At 34.1% G+C, this 19,978-nt stretch overlaps 2 protein-coding genes across 6 annotated transcripts; both read left to right on the top strand.

Annotated features, from left to right (window-relative positions):
- The first annotated feature begins 1,906 nt into the window (after positions 1–1,906).
- LOC109004990 (pumilio homolog 23) lies at positions 1,907–10,995 on the top strand. Of its 4 annotated transcripts, XR_004797758.1 has the most exons (13): positions 1,907–2,095; positions 2,503–2,666; positions 3,652–3,952; positions 4,074–4,437; positions 4,770–5,066; positions 5,757–5,924; positions 6,381–6,524; positions 6,869–6,988; positions 7,235–7,420; positions 8,465–8,613; positions 9,753–9,935; positions 10,186–10,753; positions 10,895–10,995. XR_004797758.1 is itself a non-coding variant. In XM_035683362.1 (12 exons), exons 1-12 carry the CDS (start codon positions 1,944–1,946, stop codon positions 10,673–10,675), a joined length of 2,718 nt encoding a protein of 905 aa, XP_035539255.1. In that variant the 5' UTR covers positions 1,907–1,943; the 3' UTR covers positions 10,676–10,995. The 4 variants fall into 4 exon arrangements, 3 of the variants coding, with proteins under 3 accessions (XP_035539255.1, XP_035539256.1, XP_035539257.1); XM_035683362.1 differs by having other exon boundaries at positions 10,186–10,995; XM_035683363.1 differs by having other exon boundaries at positions 1,982–2,095; positions 2,356–2,666; positions 10,186–10,995.
- A 1,279-nt stretch (positions 10,996–12,274) lies between these two features.
- LOC108999474 (ubiquitin-conjugating enzyme E2 34-like) lies at positions 12,275–17,341 on the top strand. Of its 2 annotated transcripts, XM_018976377.2 has the most exons (12): positions 12,275–12,372; positions 12,484–12,553; positions 13,354–13,483; positions 13,913–13,967; positions 14,615–14,653; positions 14,781–14,844; positions 14,971–15,032; positions 15,133–15,172; positions 15,342–15,369; positions 15,883–15,974; positions 16,539–16,773; positions 17,136–17,341. In XM_018976377.2, the coding sequence occupies exons 3-12, from the start codon at positions 13,427–13,429 to the stop codon at positions 17,265–17,267; spliced, it is 804 nt and encodes a 267-aa protein (XP_018831922.2). In that variant the 5' UTR covers positions 12,275–12,372; positions 12,484–12,553; positions 13,354–13,426; the 3' UTR covers positions 17,268–17,341. The 2 variants fall into 2 exon arrangements, with proteins under 2 accessions (XP_018831922.2, XP_018831923.1); XM_018976378.2 differs by lacking the exon at positions 17,136–17,341 and having other exon boundaries at positions 12,346–12,553; positions 16,539–17,084.
- The last annotated feature ends 2,637 nt before the right edge of the window (positions 17,342–19,978 follow it).

Below are 19,978 nucleotides of genomic sequence, written 5' to 3'. Positions count from 1 at the left end.
AATACTTCCTTAATCACGAAATGAAATAAATAAATATTTATTTCACTTCGTGATTAAGGAAATATTTTTTAATAATATTATGATTTTTTTTTAAATATTTAAAATGGTCATGCTGCAGTCTCTACTGGGGGCTCTCGCTGGACTTAGCATGTACTTTTCTATATGTATTTTTTTAATTTATTTTTTATATAGATTTTTTTACATTTTTAAATATTTTTAAAAAATAAAATAAATTTAAAAAATTATTAAAAAACACTCATTTAATCAGAAAATAAAAAAATTATTAAAAAATACTTCCTTAATCATGAAGTGAAATAAATATTATTTTTTATTCTACTTTGTGATTAAGAAAATATTTTTTAATAATATTATAATATTTTTTATTTTTTTAAAATATTAAAAATATCTATATAAAAAAAAAAAAAAAAAAACACATAAAAAATACTAGAGCCCAACTGGAGCCCCAGCGGGGCGTCTAACATTTTCCTTGGAATATTGTCATTCGGCCAAGATTTTTTGCCAGGTGGACTCATGAAATCTCAGTGCAAATGCAATGGCTCCCACATTAAAGAAGCCTTTGATTATTTCCTATCCCGCGTGGTAACTTGCTAATAAATAATATAATATAATACAACATAATGGTAAGGGTGCCACCAAAAAAAAAAAAAAAACATAATGGTAAGGGTGCACAGGAACTTATGGAACCGGCCGTCACAGACTGAAACCGGCTATTGGAATCAAGAACGGGCCGAAATCGATAGAAAATCGGTCTGCAATTGTTGGGAATTTGAAGAAATCGACGCCGGTAGATTCAATCTTGATTTGTGGCAAACCGGCCAATATAATATATATATATATAGAGAAAATATACTTACAACTGTAAATTGCGTAACCGTCGCGTAATCATTTTGAAATAAATGAATAAAATATATGATCCACATGAAAAAAATTAATTTTTTAATAGTGGATCCCACTCTTTTTCAAAACAATTACGCGACGGTTACGCACTTCACGATTGTATGTAGAATTACTCTTATATATATTAGTGTCATTTTAGTTTAGATTTAATCCCCTATTTTCTTCATTAGTCTCTCTCTCTGCGACGCCAAGCCATCTCCCTCTCTCATCGCACGATCATGACTCCGTTGACTCGCACGTTTATTTATCAGTTTCCAGCCATTTGCAACATCAATGGGAGACCGATGACTGACCAGGATCATGCCAAAACCAACATTGCCGATTTTCTCTCCCTTTACCGCCCGATTCTATCAGTGTGTTGTAGTTGTCGGTGAACCGATACCATCGGTTACCCCTAATAATGAGAACAAATATGTGTAAATATATTTCTAAATGCACAAGTCTTTTGTAAATATATAGACCCATAAAAAATATGAATATGAATTTTTTATACTTATTTTTAGTAAAATCTACTTTTTTATTAAATACCTGCACCAAACTTGTATATTTGGTGTTACATATTTCATTATTCTAATAGTATTGCATGTAACAGTCAGTCCTGGCCTGGCATATATGTTACTCGTCAATTTTATAAGAGAAATCTAAAATTTTAAATATTATAATATAAATTAAATCTTATTAGAAATTTATTGTAGATTTTTTTTTTTTCATTCATTGTTTTTGTCAATCAAAACTTAATTAACTTGGGCCAATATTGGGGATGATGGAGGCCAGCTCTGACGTTAGGGCTAGCTTGATGGTTGTGGCCCAAATAAGATTATCCAATGATAGGCCCGATCAAGAATAGGCCTATCGTTTGTTCAAACGAAGCCGTTTCAGGGTGGGGTGAGTAAGCAGCGAATACACCAAGTACCAAGTCAATTGTGAGCTCTTTTGCCAATGAGAAAACCGTCGGTACATCTGAAGTAGGATTGAGAACAGCCTCCAATATAATAAAGCCACGTAGCCCACCCATTTCTGAAGGAATGGTCGTGCACCCCACCGAACCTCGTCTCTCTCTCTTCGAGAACGCATCGCACAGAGGCTGTTCTCTCCCTCATGTTCGTCTGTCTCTCTCGAAGTGCTCCTCTCTCTCTCTTTCATCAAATACCCATCGACGCCAGCCAGCCCAAGAGTGGTACGTATTGCGTTGGATTTTTTTTTTTTTTTTTGTTTATTTCATATAATGTTTATCTAGCATCGGTTTGGACTGAGATAGGATCTGAGATAGGCGTGATACGTTTTTCCAATAAATTTGGTGTGGATTATTGCTTAAATGGGTGGACTGAGATAGGATCTGAGATAGAGGTTTGTTGTGAATCTGGGTGGATTTCGTATCGTTAGGGAACCAATGAACTGTAATGGAAGTATTCGGTAAAGAAATAACATGCTATGCAGCGTCTGGTGGCGGCGACTTCCGGATGGGTGTGGGAACGTGTGGCTGGGTGAGGTGAAATGCCGAGGGAAAAAATGCCTAGGGTTTTTGGGGAAAATTCTGATGGGGTGGTCCTCATATAAGGTTTTACTATATTAATGACGTGGCAGTTTCTTATTTGAGGCTGGTTTCCCCACAAAAAACAGAAGTTACCTCTCCAAAGCGGTTCTGCTTGTCAATTTCTATCGCTTCTCGTTCTCTCCTCGTTTGCGCGTCCGTCTCCGCACCGCTTCGCAGCCAGGTTTCAGAGCTGAATTAAAAGGGGGAACCCGAAGTAAGCTTTGCTTCGTCCTCTTTGTTGTTTTTTTTCCCTGTTATATTAGCATTGGTACTTAATTTGTACTATTTCTCCACTGAGAAGGCCAATCACCTCCGTTATTTTTTATTGTACTGATTTTATCATTGGTGGGTGTGCGTTCCAATTTTATTGCTAACATTATCAACTCATCGTTTTTTTTTTTTTTTTTTTTCTGTTGCTGTGCGTGTCGCCAATTTGTTGATACTTCAGTCGAATGTGCTTTGGCCGTTGATACGTGGCTTATAGGGTCCTTAGTTCTCATTTATTTATTTTTATCATTATATTTTTCATTTTCCATTAACGTTAAAACTATAAAGCTTGTATTTTGATTTTTCTTTGTTTTAAAAAAAGGATTACCCAATGTAGCATCACAGTGACTCATGGACGGTGGACCCAATTCAATGAATTTAGATCTTTCATTCAATTTTTTTTTCCTAATTAAGAACCTTCTAGAAAACAGTGGCATGAATGGCATCATACCAAGATCACATGAAAAAGTTGATTTTTTTAGGTTTAGTTTTTCTTCGTGCAATATTGGTTTTGAGTTTTAAATATATTCTATCATTTTCCAGACTCAGAATCAATTGCATGCTTAAGAAAGCAGTTTTCATACCACTCTCATTCACCGTCTTCACTTTAGTTTTTTTTTTTTATAAGTAATAAGAGATTTTATTCCCAAGAATAGGCATAAGCCCAAGTACAATGGACCTATACAAAGGAGATACCTACTACTTTCTAAAAACAAAAGGAAATCTAAAACAAATTCTGGAAATTATCATCCATTACAAAAGTTTTAGCCCACAAACTCAAAGTAGTGAAGAAAAAATCCCTAAGATCTCCCAATGAACGTTCTTTATTTTGTAATGGATGATAATTTGATTTCAACATGATGCTTGGCAATGCTTTGATTTTCAAATTCTTTATGATTACTTTGTCTATCTTACCATGGATTTTATGGTAGGAGTTCACTGTCAACAAGTTGACGGGGTGGTCATGGTTTCCATTGGTTCAAAAGCATTGCCAGCAAGAAGACATAGGACGTGTGGCTTTGTGGAGGACAGCTTAATGGTCAAGGAGGATGCATTATATAAACGGGGAAAAGGGAAGAAGGGTATGAATAGAAAGGATCGTGGAGAAAGACATGAGTTTGATGGGGACAATTCCAAAAAAACTATATCTGGACGAACCGATGATCGATCTGTGGCAGGCAGAAAATTCTCAAAACATCAAAGTACCTCTGCATCACAAACAGCACACGTCAGGTATCATGACTTTATTTTTGCAAATGATTCATCTTTTGATGCTTTGTTAATGTTCGTACCCTGCAAGAGTTTCATAGTTGTGGTGCATACAACGATCATCTGACTCGACTACTTTTTGTAGGAAACAGGTTGACCCTGAAATGGCAAAGTACTTCTCTGAAGTGTCAAATCTTTTTGAAAGTGATGGGGTTGACATTGAAGAACGGTCAGTTATATGCGGTAATGCTCTTGAGGAAACCAGGGGAAAAGAATTGGAACTTGCAACAGATTATATTCTAAGCCACACTATGCAAACCCTTCTCGAGGGCTGTGATGTGGACCACCTCTGTGGTTTCCTTCAAAGTTGTGCCATGGACTTCCCTTCTATTGCAATGGATAGATCTGGGTCTCATGTTGCTGAGACAGCTATCAAGTCTTTAGCTAAGCTTCTTGAAGACAATGACGTCTACTCAGTTGTTGAAGAGACTTTAACTATTTTATGCAAGGTATCTACGGGTTTTCATGTTTCTGTAGGCTGTGAGGAGTGTTTGAGGATTTTCTCAGTGGAAGTACATTTATTAGAAATTTGGCCTCGGTTGCCCTTGAAGCATTTTTGGCCACAAACGTCTCAGTTAGTCACATTATGTAGCTTGGCAATTGAATGCTATTCTGCTCCCAAATGATTTTTTTTTTTTAAATTATTATTATTATTATTTTTGTCTTGCCTTTGATATACTACGAGTCGACATTGAGAAAAAAGATCTAACACTTGAAAAAATAAAAGTAAAAAAAAAAAATCAAACACTTTCTTTCTTATGTCAATTCTTTTTTCTTTCAGGTCGTTGTCACCAATCCAGTTGATTTGATGTGTAGCTGCTATGGATCTCATGTTCTTCGTAGTCTTCTTTGCGTTTGTAAAGGAGTTAAAATAGATTCAGACTTTCACGTCACAAAGTCATCGACAGTTCTGGCAGAGCGATTGAATTTTAGAGCATCTCGGATTGACGGAGATTATTCACATCTTCAGCAGGGATTCCCTGATTTACTGAAATTCCTTGTGTCTGGAATGATAAAGCGTACTAGAAAAGAGATTAAGACTCTGCAAGTGGATCAGTTCGGCAGTTTAGTTTTGCAGGCATGTTTCAATTATTGTTTATATCTTCTATTTTTGTTTGCTAAGTTAACATATTTATTATTTGAAAGCAATAATGCTTGGATAACTTGATATGACAAAATTTGTATCTTGAATTTAATATACATAATTTGATCCTGGAGTAAGTGTGTAAGACGAACCATAAGACAGCTTTCTACTGTAGATTAGCAAAGCTTTCTAACGTTATAAGATTTTAGTCGATGGGTCTAGGTCCGACTAGTCAATTAAGTTTATGAATAATTGAAAGACAACTCTTTCTTATTTCACAAGATTTCAGGTTGTGAATCTAGGTCTGTCTAGCCAAGTAAGTTTATGAATTTTAGAGTGTAGAAATGCACTTCAATCTTTGTTTCTTTCAGTTCTTGTGGGTGTCTATATTTGTGCTTATTTTTCAGTTTTTATTATGCTACTTGGATATTTCTGCTCTTCCTGTGTAGGTGAGTGCTAATATGCCATGGATGCATGTGCTTTCTCTTGTATATGTCCCGAGTACTTGGACCAAGCCTACTTATTCATATCAATAAAATTTTTGTTTACCTATCAAAAAGTATGCCATGGATGTAATGTGCTTTTACAATTCATTAGCAACTTTGTTGTTTCTATGAGATTTTTTTTGTGCTTCTAGGACATGCTGAAATGTAAATTGTAATTGTATTCTATTTCACGTGGCAGACAGCTCTGAAGTTATTGGCAGGAAATGATGAAGAGTTGTTGCATGCAATTCCTATCCTTCTTGGCTGCAACAAGGAAGATATCCTGGAAGGAAATTACATAGAAATGGATATCGTGAGAAATGTTGTAAATTTGATGAAAGAAACTGCGTTTAGCCATTTGATGGAGGTGAGTGACCCTATTGAGAGCTAAGGGTGAAGCATATTTGTATTGAATACATATTATTTACAGGCATCTATTATTTTATGATGGGTTGTCTGGTCTCGGAATAGCTTACTTTGTATTTTTGTTTTTATAAGTATGAATAAAATAGCTTATTTTGTATTTGCATGCATGCATGAGTTTTCTTTTGAAATCAAGTCAATGTCATACGACACCATAAGTTTTTCCCAATAACTTTTACAGGTAGACATGCAAATGTTACACGAGAATTCCACTATAGATAATGGACTTACTACAAGTGTATCTCAAAAATGTGCTGCTGTTCCCTAGAATTATTAACTCTCTTTTGCAATTTACCAATGCAGTCACAATGTTATCCATTCTATTCCCCTTTTTATCTTGCTAACTGTTTTCTAATGGTAGCTTCTATTAATTTTTATTTTCATTGTGTAACATTTGCAGGTCATTCTGGAAGTGGCTCCTGAAGTATTGTACAATGAGATGTTTACAAAAGTTTTTAAGAATTCCTTGTTTGAACTTTCATCTCATCATTGTGGGAACTTTGTCATTCAAGCCTTAATTTCTCATGCAAGATGTCAAGATCAAGTATGTGTCTTGACTTTTAACTATTGATACACTTATGTTTTGTGTGATTCTCAAGACACTCCATCCTACTTCAGATTAACTGTTTTTTGGGTAGTTGATTAAAAAAGTTCAATTATCCAGTATTGGTGCCACCATCTATATATGCATAGCTTAGGTGCGAATGTAGTTTAAATTAGTTACGTACATTTATTTACATGCTGTTTTATAATTTTTGGCTCCCTGTGAATATTCATTTTACAACAAATTAATGAACCGTAACATCCCTTGCATTATTTTTGTTTTATTTTCTTTCCTTTTCTGCATTTGCTTTTGGTTCTTTATTAACTGCCTCATTTCACCACAAGATGGAGTTGATCTGGGAAGAACTAGGTCCAAAATTTGCGGTTCTTCTTGAAATGGGAAGATCAGGAGTTATTGCTTCGCTTATTGCATCAAGTCAAAGGCTTCATTCTCATGAACATAAGGTTTATAACTCTATCTTCGTTTCTTTCTTCTTTTTATTATATACTTCATCATTTTTGTTTTTTCATCCTGAAATAAAATTACGTCAAGAAAATTGAGTTTTCCTTTTCATTCAGATATTTAAATATGATAGTTACTTATGACTAAGACTCGTGGAAAGTAATCTAATTGCAAATTTCCCTATAATTATGGCTCCATTATCTGAGCCTTCTTTCTGATTTTGGTCATTTTTTATTGTTGTTTTGTAGTGTTGTCAGGCCCTCACTGCTGCAGTATGTTCAGCAAATGAGTCCCCCAGATTCATTGTTCCTAGAATACTGTTCCTTGATAATTATTTCTTCTGCGAAGATAAATCTAACTGGAACTGGCCCAGCGGTGCCAGAATGCATGTCTTGGGTTCTCTGATTCTGCAGGCGGTATTCCGATATCAAAGTGTATGCAACTTTGTTTGCACTTTTTTTCCATTTCAGCACTTGTTTTTATATATTTATGGTGGCTCACTATTATCCCCACTTCAGTTTTGCTCAGTCCAATAACTTTTGATAAGTGTCAGTCCAATAACTAAGTCTTAAACCCTTCTTGGAAATGGTTATTTCCATACTGTAGTTAGAAGCTGTGAAATCAACTTATGCAATATGTAGAATATTGCATATTAGCTTCATATAATTTCCATTTTTGTTGCTGTTGCAAATAGTTGTGGCTGGTGCTCTTTTGCACTTGTTGTCTTAGAGAGGTTGTTTTCCTCATTTTTATTTTTTGTTTTACTGCACCACATAAAATTGTTTTTCCCATCATGAAACCTTGTTGAGCTGCTAGTGCTGTTTATGGTGCATTAAAAGGGGTTCCTTCCTCTGTGTGTGTGTGAGAGAGAGAGAGAGAGTAGCTGTTGGATCTTGCTGCGTTTTCAGCAACTTCTATGGCGTGAGTTGCCAGGCTGTTCTGTTTAAATTTTTAACCTGGCAAAATAGTCAGTTCGCATATAAATTTTTGTCACCAGTAATATCTGGGCCTTTAACCTTCTGATCAGATTGATTTATATGATACTGTAGTCTGGTAATTTTTTTCCACGGGATGTGACTTCTATAGAAATTCAACTCAATCTAGGTGTTTCTTATATCTTTCTTTCAAGCCATGCTGATGATCTTTTTTTTTTTTTTTTTGTTTCTAATAATTATTAATAAGTAAGCCATGTTGATGATCTTTTAGAGGTAAAAGATAAAGATTAAGTGGAATCTCATATATGGTCTAATATTTGCATTGTACATTCATATCTTATGAATGTACAACATGCTAACATCTTAATCTTGTTCCTTATCTTGGTTTTGGTGAGGAAGAAAGAGTTTTCTGGAGAAATATGTTCCGCTGTTCCATATAATGACACTATAATTATAAATGAAGTTCATCTTGATCTATTGTCCAATTCATCATAATTTATGAGCTTATACTAGTACACCATATAATGCATTTCTGTTTCACAGGAATACATGCAGCCTTATGTTACGAGTATCACATCCATGGAAACTGATCATGTACTTGAAGCAGTGAAAGACAGAGGGGGAGCACGTGTTATTGAAGCTTTTCTAACTTCAAATGCGTCGGGAAAACTAAAGCGCAGATTGGTTATGAAGTATGTCTTGTAACTGTATTGGAAGCTTGTATTCTCTTCTGAGGTTCTTATTTAAACTGCTAAGGTTCTTTTATTGAATGCAATTGCTTGGGAAAGATGATGACATGCTTTATTAATTAATTGTCCTTTGTATGTCACTCTGTGTCAGTCATTATATTGGCCAGTTTCAAACTTTGCCATTGTTATATATGTTCAACATCAGAAGTAGTGATATAAACCAAAATATTTTCTTTGTTCACATCCAAGGATTTAACTGTCTTTACCGTGCCCAAAAAAGGGAGGAATATGTCATTACCGTGGATGATACCATCTCCATGTGAAACGATTAAGTCCGACAACAAATTAAGTATGGATATATGTACAAGTGTGATAGACTTTGGTTGCAAGTAATAAATAATTACAAGGCTAAGATATTCTTATGAGTACTTTTTTTTTTCTTGATGATATGTAACATCAACTGCTGTGCTGGACTAGTTTGAGAATGGAGGGTAGTTTCACCATAGAGCCTCTGCTGTTTCATATAAAAGTTTTTGCTTCTTATCATCTCACCACAGCCATTTACTCGGGGGTTTGAAGGATTAGGATCAAGATGTTGTGCTTTGCGGAGCTTCAACAAATTGTAGTAATATAGCACTCCGATGGTGTTACTTAGCTCACAACAATGGGAACCATCAGGAGAGAAAAAAATCTATTTTGAGGCTGTGATTACTGGTTATGGCAAATTTTTTCACTTTTTACTAGAAGTGATGGGTCTGGTTACCGATCAAAAAAGAAAAAAGAAGCGATAGGTCTGGTCATGCTGAAACATGGTTGTTACTTTTGTTGCTTATTCACATTCTTGATCCTGACTTTTCTTCTGATAAGTATTTAGATGTTAAGAACAGGGTTAGACTAACAAAAACTCAGGTGGCTTCTTGCCCCGTTTAACAGCTGATATATCCTTGGAAACATATGCTTGTTTCAATCACAAACTATTTTATTTGTTATCTGTGTTATAATGTTTTTAACCTGATTTGCTGTGTTATTAGGTCTTTTCCTGGAATTCAAATTGAAAATCTTGGAAACAGTTTTAATGCATTCTATTCTCAATCTGCTTTCTATCTACTTATTTGTTCCTTTTCTCTTTGCTTGGTTTGGAGGCTTCGGGGACACTTTGGAGAGCTCTCAATGCACTCGTCAGGTTCATTTACTGTAGAGAAGTGCTTCACTGTTGGTAACTTGTCACTAAGAGAGGCCATAGTAACTGAGTTGGTAGCTGTTCAAAGTGAACTTTCCAAGACAAAGCAAGGCCCTTATCTAATAAGAAATCTCGATGTTGACAGGTAAGCTGTTGGACATATTCTGTTTTTATCTACTGAGAATTATTGTAGAAAACCTGATGGTAGGGTTGCATTGGTTTTTGCTTGTATCTATGTTAGTCTCCACAGGAAATTATCTTTTAGAAGGAAGGATAGGATAGTCGGTTACTTTGCATAAGTTATTCTAGCATTGCTTTTCAAAAAATTATTTTGGCAGTTTTTTGTTCTTCTTAACCATTGCATGTTGATTCATTTGGCCTATTTATTACAACAGATTTGCCACCCAACCTGATCAGTGGAGGTCAAAACTAGCATCAAAGCAATCAGCTTATGATGAGTTTTATGCTACGTTTGGCTCCGGTGAAGCCAAGCCACTTAAGAATGAGGGTTTTCTTGCTGACTTCTCCAAGCATTCATCACACCCAAAAGACCTGAAGGAAATGAGGAAAGAGATCGGCAATCAACTTTCTTCTGGTGTACCATTTTTGAGCACGTCCGGTTTTAAGAGCAAGCCAAAAAAAACCGATCAGCACAGTAGAAAACATCCAGAAACCTCAGTGGACTATAAGATAACCCAGGTGAAAAATAAGAACTTGAAGAAGAGAAAAAGTCACGTTGAGTCTGATAATGTTGCAGCAGTGGGTAAAATGACAGAAAATGTAGGCAGGAGCAAGGAACTGGACCAATCTGTGAGCAAGACGGGGAAGAAAAGGGAAAGAAAAGATGACCAGTTGAACACTTCCAAAAAGAAGTTGAAAGCATGAAGATGTGGTTGCTCTACTTTCCGTTTCCAGGATTGTAAATTTTGACCTAAGCTGCCTAATCAACAACTCAAGGATAATGTACGTTTGGCCTTTGATTTTGTTAGAGTTTCCATTAGCTTCATAGAAGTAAGAGAGGAAATTACTTCAGTTGTTTAGTTCTAGTTGTTGTACTTTCATTTGAAAGAAGCTTCTGTTGAGCTTTTTGGTCTTTGACCGCAGGTTTTGTGCCTTCGCAAACACGGCAGTTCTTGTTAGGAATCCAAATACTACAGATTTTCAGCCGATAGAGCATTAAATTACAGCCAATATTACCAAAAAAAGGTGAATGCATTGCAGATTAGATCGTTATTTAATGAGTTCTATTTGTAAGTCAGAGACTGTTGAACACACTCTTTATATCACTTAGATTTAATTTCTAAAATTTAAAATTTCTTTTTCAAATCAAACTATGTTATGCAAACGATTTATTAGGCATGTTGTCCACGTCGCATATAAAAACAAGAGTTATTTGATAGTTTTAGCATAGTTTGGGTATTCAGGTATTCTCAGAATGTTACACTATTATTTTTTATTTTTTATATATTTTTTACTATTATTTATTAATATTTAATATTCTATTATTAAATTTTTACTATTATTCCCATAAAACTTAAAGAATAATTTCACTATCCAAATGCAACAAGTTAACTTGAGACCTTGCCATCAACATTTCATACATTGGTCAGTTATCTAAAACTATTACAGTTAACAAACATGGCCGATCCATTTACTAAACAAATTCCGTTGAGACTAAAGAGAATTAATCCACTATAAAAAATAAAAAAAAATAAAAATAAATAATTTGTGCAATTTTAAAGTAAGTTTTGCGCATTTTTTTTTTTAAAAGTGGACAATAAATAGCGGGTTTGATTATTTTTCTTACAAAAAAGTTCCTAAAACTATGTAATTACTAAAAAACAAAAAAAATTGAGGACGTAAATTATCAATAATGAATTAAAACTGAAAATAGATGTTTTGATAGTTTTCGATTCAAAATGTAATTTCACACGCCAGTAAAACTTTAAAAGAAAAAAAGAACTTTTTCTTTGCAAGAAATGCTATAAATAAGTTTCATTTAATCTGATTTCTTATTTTTATCATTCTAATTAAACACATACATATTTAAACATTAAAATAAAAAAAAATAAATATAACAAATAATATATTAATTATGTAGAAGTGTATAGTGTAAAACTTCTACGTAAAATTTCTCTTTTATCTACTCGTCAGTCATTTAAGAGTTGGTTTGAATAGTGAGATAAGAGAGATAATTTTAGATGAATTAAATTAAATATTATTATAATATTAGTTATTATTATTATTATTATTTTAAAATTTTAAAAAATTAAATTATTTTATATATTTTATATAAAAATTAAAAAAATTTATAATAATAAAATGAGATAAAATAAAATAAAAAAAAGGTAGTTTCTAAATCCAAGCAGGCCCTCAACTTACGCGGGCGGCGAGAAATGGGTTGTCGACCGTAGCTAAGCAAAGTCATGTGGACGAAACTGACCGTACCTTATAACGGAAGAGAGTACCAGAAAAGGAAAATAAAAAGGGGCAAGAATGTCTTTATGAGTTTCGCGTTGAACGAAGACCGTTCCCGAAATGAATCCTACTGATATTTTCCCTTCCGATCACAGCTTTCACAGGTAACTGTATATACTTTCAAAAAACCCCTAATTCTAATGCATTGATTGATTCAATTAAAACCTAATCCTCATCCGTAACGGCCCCTCCTTATTTTACCCATTTCGGAATAGAGAATACTAAGAAGAGAGCATCCAACAAAGTCCTGAATTTTGAAGCCCCAGCCACCCCGATCTCTCTCTGGTAGGAATGGTTTCCGTTTCATTTTTTTTTTTCTATTTGGTGTATACTTGCCTAGCTTTTATTGTTGGATCATGGTTTTGACGCTTTGATTTGGTTCCGTTCTGTTCCGTTTATTGGGATCGAACTAACTATTATGATGAATCAGCGGTGAAAACATATATCGTATGTTAAATTAAGGAGTTTCTCTGTGATTTGAAGAATTCTATCATACAAAAGAGTTTAACTGCTGGAGAGGAAGGAATGAATGCTTTTTATTTTTATTTTGTGTCCCCCTATATGTGCTCCTCTGAGAAGCATCAAAAGGCACAATTGGATGATTGAATCTGAACGAATTTCTAGAAAACCCGACGTGTTTTTTTCCCTAATATTATGCTGGACTATTTCGTTGTTTTCGTTAGAATCGAAAACCTTAAAAGTGTTAACTAGGACACTTTGGAGGAATCGTATTGCCAGTAATTTCTGGTACCATCACAAAGCCCGGATTCTATATTATGACTAAGTGCGCCCAGAAAATCTGTACTTGATACATGACCTTTAATATCCGTGATTGATCGTGACATTGTTATCTAGCTACTTCCCTAAAGCCTGTTGTCTCAATCGCTTTTCTTCTTTTTACATCAGGTCAAATAATTGATGGTTCCAGAAAATTGTCGGCTGCATGCTTTTTTTTCCCACACAATAGAACCTACTCTTTATCTTTGTTAAACGATTGTGTTATTTTCTAAAGGTTCATAGTCTAAAGATATTTTGGAAACGTTTATAAGTATCTAATAGCCTTAATTTTCTTTTATGTTTATCAGGCAACAACTAGTAGATTTTGTATTAAAGAAAATATCAGCTAGGGCTTCAAATACTATTGTTGGTATTTCTGAGATGGCGGAAAAGTCATGTATCAAGCGCCTTCAGAAGGAATATAGAGCACTTTGTAAAGTATGTCCCCCTTTGATACATCTAAATTTTTATGTAATTATTGTCATAATTTTTTTTTTTATGTAACTATAATATTTATAGGTCCATAATATGTGGATCTGTAGAGTGACCTTTGTTCCTCTCTAGTATACCTTGTTCAGCTTAAGTTTGGCTGGAGTACAGCTGAATCATCCATGTCTGAAAAATGTTTTGGCCTTATGGTGATCCACATCCACCATGTGGTAGATTCCATAGATTCAAACCAACGTTTGACGTAAATCTGGCAATTGAAAGTAGAAAAGGAAAGGTTTTAAGATCATCTGTCAGACTGTCCATTTGGGAAGTGAAAGCTTCATTGCTATTGTTTTCCATTTCGAACTGGATATTCTTAGATGATATATGGCCATTGAAAAGGCATATGATGTTGATTATATTTTCTCTGATTTGTAGGAACCAGTTTCCCATGTTGTGGCCCGTCCTTCACCAAATGACATTCTTGAGTGGCGTAAGTTTATTCCAAATGCTATTTGTTCTGCAGAATACTGCAAAACCTTTGAGGTTACAAATTAGAATAATTTCGATAGTGATAATTGAACTCTACCATGACTTTTGTTTTTTCTCTTTTTGCATACAAAATAAGGAGATGATATTCAGGCTTTTGGCTAATTTAATAGAAGGTAAAGAAGATAAACCGTTAAGACTGTTTGTCATATATTCTTGATAAGATTGGCCAATGGGTAATATAAAGAATATATTTTTTTATTGTTTGGAATCTTTGGATGGATCTCTGTTTAGCTTTTAAATGTTTTTAGCACCTTTGGGATGGAATTTACCAACATAAATAAAGGTGCTTTCTAACTGAATGTGAATGGTCCACAACTGCACTCGTTTTGTAGCCAATGTCATATCTCATGCAAGGAAGAGGGTATTCCTTAACATATCATCATATATTTCCTCAGGGTTAGCTCATGTATTGTGACACTTGCTTCGCTCTGAATAGAGAGGGTTGCCACCATATCTTGTGGTGGATTTATTTACATGATATTCCTTATCTGCTGATTTTACCTTTGCCCTTTTGTTCTCTAACTTAGGTTTTATCATTATACTTGCATTTTTGTGACCCTGTTTTTATTATTCATCCTTCTATTCCAGATTATGTGTTAGAGGGAAGTGAAGGAACACCTTTTGCAGGTTCGTTAAGTTTATCATTGGAGTGTGAGATCGGGTTCTCAACATGTTTTGTCCTCTCTTCATAGAGTTCTGATCATGGCATTTATCTAATTTTATTGTGGGAAACTTCTCTGCTCATTGTGATCAGGTGGATATTACTATGGAAAGATCAAGTTTCCTCCACAATATCCCTATAAACCACCAGGAATTAGGTAATCTATTTTTCAGATTCCATAATTTTCCAAGAAATATGGTACTTGCAGCGTTGGTATTCTGATTTTCTAAGTGCATTGGTATTGATTGCTCCTAACTTTTATTCACCATTTTCTGCCTTGTAGCATGACCACCCCAAACGGACGGTTCATGACACAAAAGAAAATATGCTTATCCATGAGCGATTGTAAGTGTTTTTTATGGAACTGGTTGAAGAAAACCTTTTTTTTTTTTATTTAATCTTTGCTTACCGATTTTCTGTTTGCCTTTCATTTTTTGTTTTGCAGTTCATCCTGAAAGTTGGAATCCAATGTGGTCTGTATCAAGGTAGGACAGATTCTATTTCTGAAGTACTCTTTCAATTTATGTGTTCTCTATTACCGTGAAATACTATTATTTGCTTGTTGACAAGCTTCATTGTTCCAAGGACTTGTTGTGGTAGACTATATTTCTTTTTCAGTCTTTCGTTAATATTTTTTTTTCCTCAATAATGCAGCATACTCACAGGGCTTCTTTCATTCATGGTGAGTTACTGTTTAATATGTTATGATAGAAGCTGGATGACATAAGTTCTGCTCCTTTACATCAACAACTAAGACAGTCGGCTCGTGACTTTTTTTGTTATTTTCTCCTTTGTGAAATCCAATTGTACATTTGGCCAGTCTGATTAGTTGATGAGCAAGCAATTAATGGGTTTTTTTTAATAAGTATCAATTGATGGAAAATTTGAGCTGGCTTAAGGCTTAATTGAGCTGAGTGAGTTTTCTTTTTTAATTGAAAATTTGAAAAGACATCGCTCAAATACATAGGACATATACAAGAGGAATATCTATTTGGACATAGAAAAGATACTAGAAAATATATGAAAACTCATTAAAACTCAATTGTGTGAAATTTTGAATTATCTTTTATGGGCTGGAAGTTTCCGGTGGTTAGATATCAACAGTTACTTATATTGGAATATACTTGAAGAACAGCTGGAGTTCTCGTTACTCTTTGACGATTTGTTTATGACTGGATGCATTTCCCTCATGCAGATGGACAACAGTCCTACCACTGGCAGTGTGAACACTACTGTTGCTGAGAAGCAAAGTCTCGCCAAGGCTTCCCTTGCTTTTAATTGTAAGAAGTAAGTAATTTGCACCATCTACACAGGATTTTTCTCTTGTTTTTTTTTTTTTTTTTACTGTTCCAAGTCTCACTTGAAAGTCGTTTTTAGACCTTCACTTCTATGCATATTCCATTGTGCACTGAAGCCAATGACATATGGGTGAATATGGCCTATGAGTTACATCTACGCATGTGAATGGGTCATGAGCAGATGTCGAGATACATCCCGTTTATCTCTTTCCAAAAAGCTCCCTGAATAATATTAAATTGCAGCCATTTATATGGTAAAAGTGGTGCTTGGACTGCAACATATGTTTGCTTGGAATGAGGAGTAAATCATGCAATATAAGGAATGAATAGAAGCTGGCTCTGTGCACCCCTTGCCACAATTGCTTTTAAACTTAAATTTGTAATTATATTTTACCTTTTACCTGCTTTCAGACATCATCCACTCCTCGGTAGGATTGGTACCAGCAATTGGGGAATTTGCATCAATTTCTTATTTTCAAAATGTTTTAGGTTTTTTTATTATAGATAGTTTCACTCTGAACCTAATTGGATCTTGTTTTCTTTATCATAACAGCCCCACATTCAGGAAACTGTTTTCTGAGTATGTGGATAAGTATAACCAGCAGCAGCTGTCCGAGAAGCTTGCTGCAGAGCAGGTGCCACCAGGACTATCTCAAGAAATTTCCACACCCATGAAACGAGTGGGAGAAGATGTGAAAAGAGTAGATGCTGTGAAGGATATGAGAATCGACAGGAAGCAGTCATTCCCAACTTGGTTGATGTTCTTGCTGGTTTCCATCTTTGGCATTGTAATGGCCCTGCCTCTGCTTCAACTTTGATATATAGGTGAAAAGTGTAATATTTATAGGGGTCAAGTGACATAAAGGCTTCGCAAGTATAGAGTGTCCAACATAATTGTGTATAGTGGTGTTGGAGCAATCTTTGATGATGTTTTCTCGTTTTATTTCAATGCCAGACAGGTTATCAGCTGATGGTCAAACATTACACGGCTGTCGTGTTATCGTAATAGACTGAGTTTTAGTTTTTGATCAAACAGCACACGGCCGCCACGCTATCATAATTTTGTTCAAGTTTTATTATTGGTCCTCTTACTTCTGTTTGTTCTTCTCCTCTCATCATTTTTTTTAATGTGGACTGCCGTATTTGACAGCCTAGAGATAGCGTTTTTGCTGGAGCAATGGTGCAAACCACCGTGTTTTGTCATGAAGAGGGGTTGGTTTCGATGGCTACAAAGACAGACCTGAAGGGCATGGTGCAAACGGAGGCAAGAAACATATGCTAATGAGCTGATTATCTGAGTTTGTATTGTGTTTATTCGGTATGAAAATGGGATTAGCAATGTTTGTATTCGTAATTCATCTCAATCTATCTCAACTCATCTCATCTCATTATAATAATTTTTTTAAATTTCCATATAAAATATAATAAACAATTCAACTTTTTCAAATTTTAAAATAATTTTTTTAAATTTCCATACAAAATATAAGAAATAATTTAACTTTTATTTTACTATTCACAAACAATCTCAACCCATCTCTGAATCCAAATCACTCTTAAATTGCAAATGATCCGAAAGCCACCATGAGATGGTTGGTCCCTAAGCCTGATGAAATGGACGGAGAGAGTGGTGATATGCTCAGAAGGTTAAAAGGGAACCATTTTCAGGGCAGATATACTCAAATACTGTAAATGGCTCAACAATCATGAGAAGCTTTTCTTTCTTTTGTTTTTTTGGTGTTGTGGAATGAAATCATAATTCCTTTGGTGGGGTTGGAATTTGTTCTCTCTCCATCTATTTTCAAGGGCATTGTTTTGATTGGTGAGTCCCAAACTCTCATTAGCCTCTCCACTCACAAAAAGAATCACTTTAAAACCTATCACATACAACAAAAATTCTTTTGAGTAATGATACATGCATAATCACTTTTATAACTATATATTTTAAAATAAGATATTTAAATAAAGTAATATTACTTGTATAATTTATTTTATAAAAATATTTTTCATTTGAAATATAATTTTATAAATTATTATAAAAATAATATATATAATTTTTATTTTATTTAATTATTTAATTTATCTCAACTCATCGTTATAATTTGTTGAAATTTAAATAAGTTACCTAAAGACAACCCTGCTAAACCCTTAAAACGCGCCTTAAACCAAGGGATGCAGTGTCCCCATTCTTTTTAAAGTCGTAATAATAAATAAACAAATAAGCCCTTGGAGCGCCGGCCCCACCGTGAAACATTCGGATTTCGGGGGTCCGCAATTGTCGCACGATCCCGTGAACAAAAAGACAAAGTTTGCCCTTTGATTTCCTCTTTTTTCTATCACTAATATTTATATTACAAATTTTAAATAAAAAACCATTTCTTTAATTGTTGTTTTTTATTCAATGACTGGTGGGTTATTAGGTCCCATGAGAGATATAGTCATATTAATACACCACTTCATAGTTTATGCTTTGCTTGTTAACTCGGGAATAAAATGCTGAGCAACTCCATTACATATCTTTTACTCTTTTGTTAGTAGCTCTTACACCCCAAAGGAAAATATTCGGTATATAAAAAGATATCGTAAAAATAAAATAAGTAATGCTAAATATGATTATAAAATGTGCAAATATCGTATAGTTATTTTGAAAAAAAAATATAATCTATTATTAAAAAAATATTTTTTTTTATGTGAATCTTATATTTATTTATTTTTTTAAAGTGATTATATAATATTTATACATTTACGACTACAACTGTCATTGTAAATCATCTATATTTTCATAAAATGGCTTCTACAGCACATGCAGTTTTCTGTGCGTATATGCCATTTTTTTTAAAGATTTTGGTTGGATTTACGTTTGATCAGTTCTTGGAAGAAGCAAGGCACCACCACGGAAGAGTCGTAGATTTCCAGAGCTCACCACTTTATCCAGAAGAAAAAGGAAAGAAGAGATTGCCGGAAGACAAACAGGCCGGCAAGAAATCATGGAAAAACCATCTCTTTTCATGGTGGAAAACTGACAAAAAGAGCGAGCCTCGAGGGAAATCGACAAGTAGTCTTTACATGAATTCTCTTACAAAACGGCATCTTGTTTCTGGTCCGATATATGGCAGTGGAAAGACCAAGAACAATGATGGCAGGCACCGGCGCCCGTCATCCGGACCTCTCACCGGTGTTTTCAACCCCACAATTAAGAGAGTGGAGAATGAGATACCTTACATGTGTCTCGACGAACTAGATAGACCTCAAGCCCGGCCCTTCAAACCTATGGCCCTGTTTACCTGGTAACTTAGTGCATGGGAATCATGGACATCAGCAACAACGAGCTTGAATGTGGTGCATCTGCATTTTCCACATTAAAATGGTCATTGATCTTGTTGCGAAATCGGCTGAAATTTGAGGACGGGATATATGGACATTTTCTGTGATTCCATTTAATGGTTTCTTTCTATTTTATTTATTTATTTAGATGTATTTTTCTAAGAATAGTGATAAGGTTACTATCTATTTATTATTTATAGTGTATTTATTTTTTTATTATTTTTTTAACAACCTTAATTATTAAAAAGATATATAAATAAAATTAAAAATTAAAAGCAAAATTAAATAAAAAATAATAATAAATAAATAGTAAAAAGATAATAATCCAATCATTTTATATTTTTTAATAGAGTATCGAAGAGAGCTGCAAAAATTTTAAAAAGAAAAAAACTATTATACGGCTCAATAGTTACTGCTTTATTTGACAGTTAAGTGAATTTTTATTTTTTTTATTTAATGATAAAGGAAATGATTTTAAATATATTAATATATATTTTTTATTTTTAAAACTATTTAAAAATATTAAAAAATATAAATAATAAAAAACAAATTGCAAAACAACCGGCAGTAAAAATGAGTCATGCTGAGCAGCACCGCTGTTTTAGTTTAGAAAATAATGCTGCTTTTGTTACTGATATGTGGTCAGAAAACAAAATTTGTAATCCCTCGAAA

Source organism: Juglans regia, chromosome 12 (genome assembly GCF_001411555.2).
Source record: "Juglans regia cultivar Chandler chromosome 12, Walnut 2.0, whole genome shotgun sequence".
Taxonomy (NCBI): Eukaryota; Viridiplantae; Streptophyta; class Magnoliopsida; order Fagales; family Juglandaceae; genus Juglans; species Juglans regia.
The sequence above is the reverse complement of the archived record's forward strand: the minus strand, read 5'-3'. Positions and strand labels throughout refer to the sequence as shown.

Bases quoted from the DNA above. Each gene is read 5' to 3' on its own strand.
- LOC108999474 (XM_018976377.2), top strand. From the start codon at position 13,427: ATGGCGGAAAAGTCATGTATCAAGCGCCTTCAGAAGGAATATAGAGCA. The intron at 14,845-14,970 runs GTAATCTATTTT...TCTGCCTTGTAG, and splicing joins TATAAACCACCAGGAATTAG to CATGACCACCCCAAACGGAC. The intron at 15,033-15,132 runs GTAAGTGTTTTT...TTTGTTTTGCAG, and splicing joins ATGCTTATCCATGAGCGATT to TTCATCCTGAAAGTTGGAAT.
- LOC109004990 (XM_035683362.1), top strand. From the start codon at position 1,944: ATGGTCGTGCACCCCACCGAACCTCGTCTCTCTCTCTTCGAGAACGCA. The intron at 2,667-3,651 runs GTAAGCTTTGCT...ATTTTATGGTAG, and splicing joins ATTAAAAGGGGGAACCCGAA to GAGTTCACTGTCAACAAGTT. The intron at 6,989-7,234 runs GTTTATAACTCT...GTTGTTTTGTAG, and splicing joins TTCATTCTCATGAACATAAG to TGTTGTCAGGCCCTCACTGC.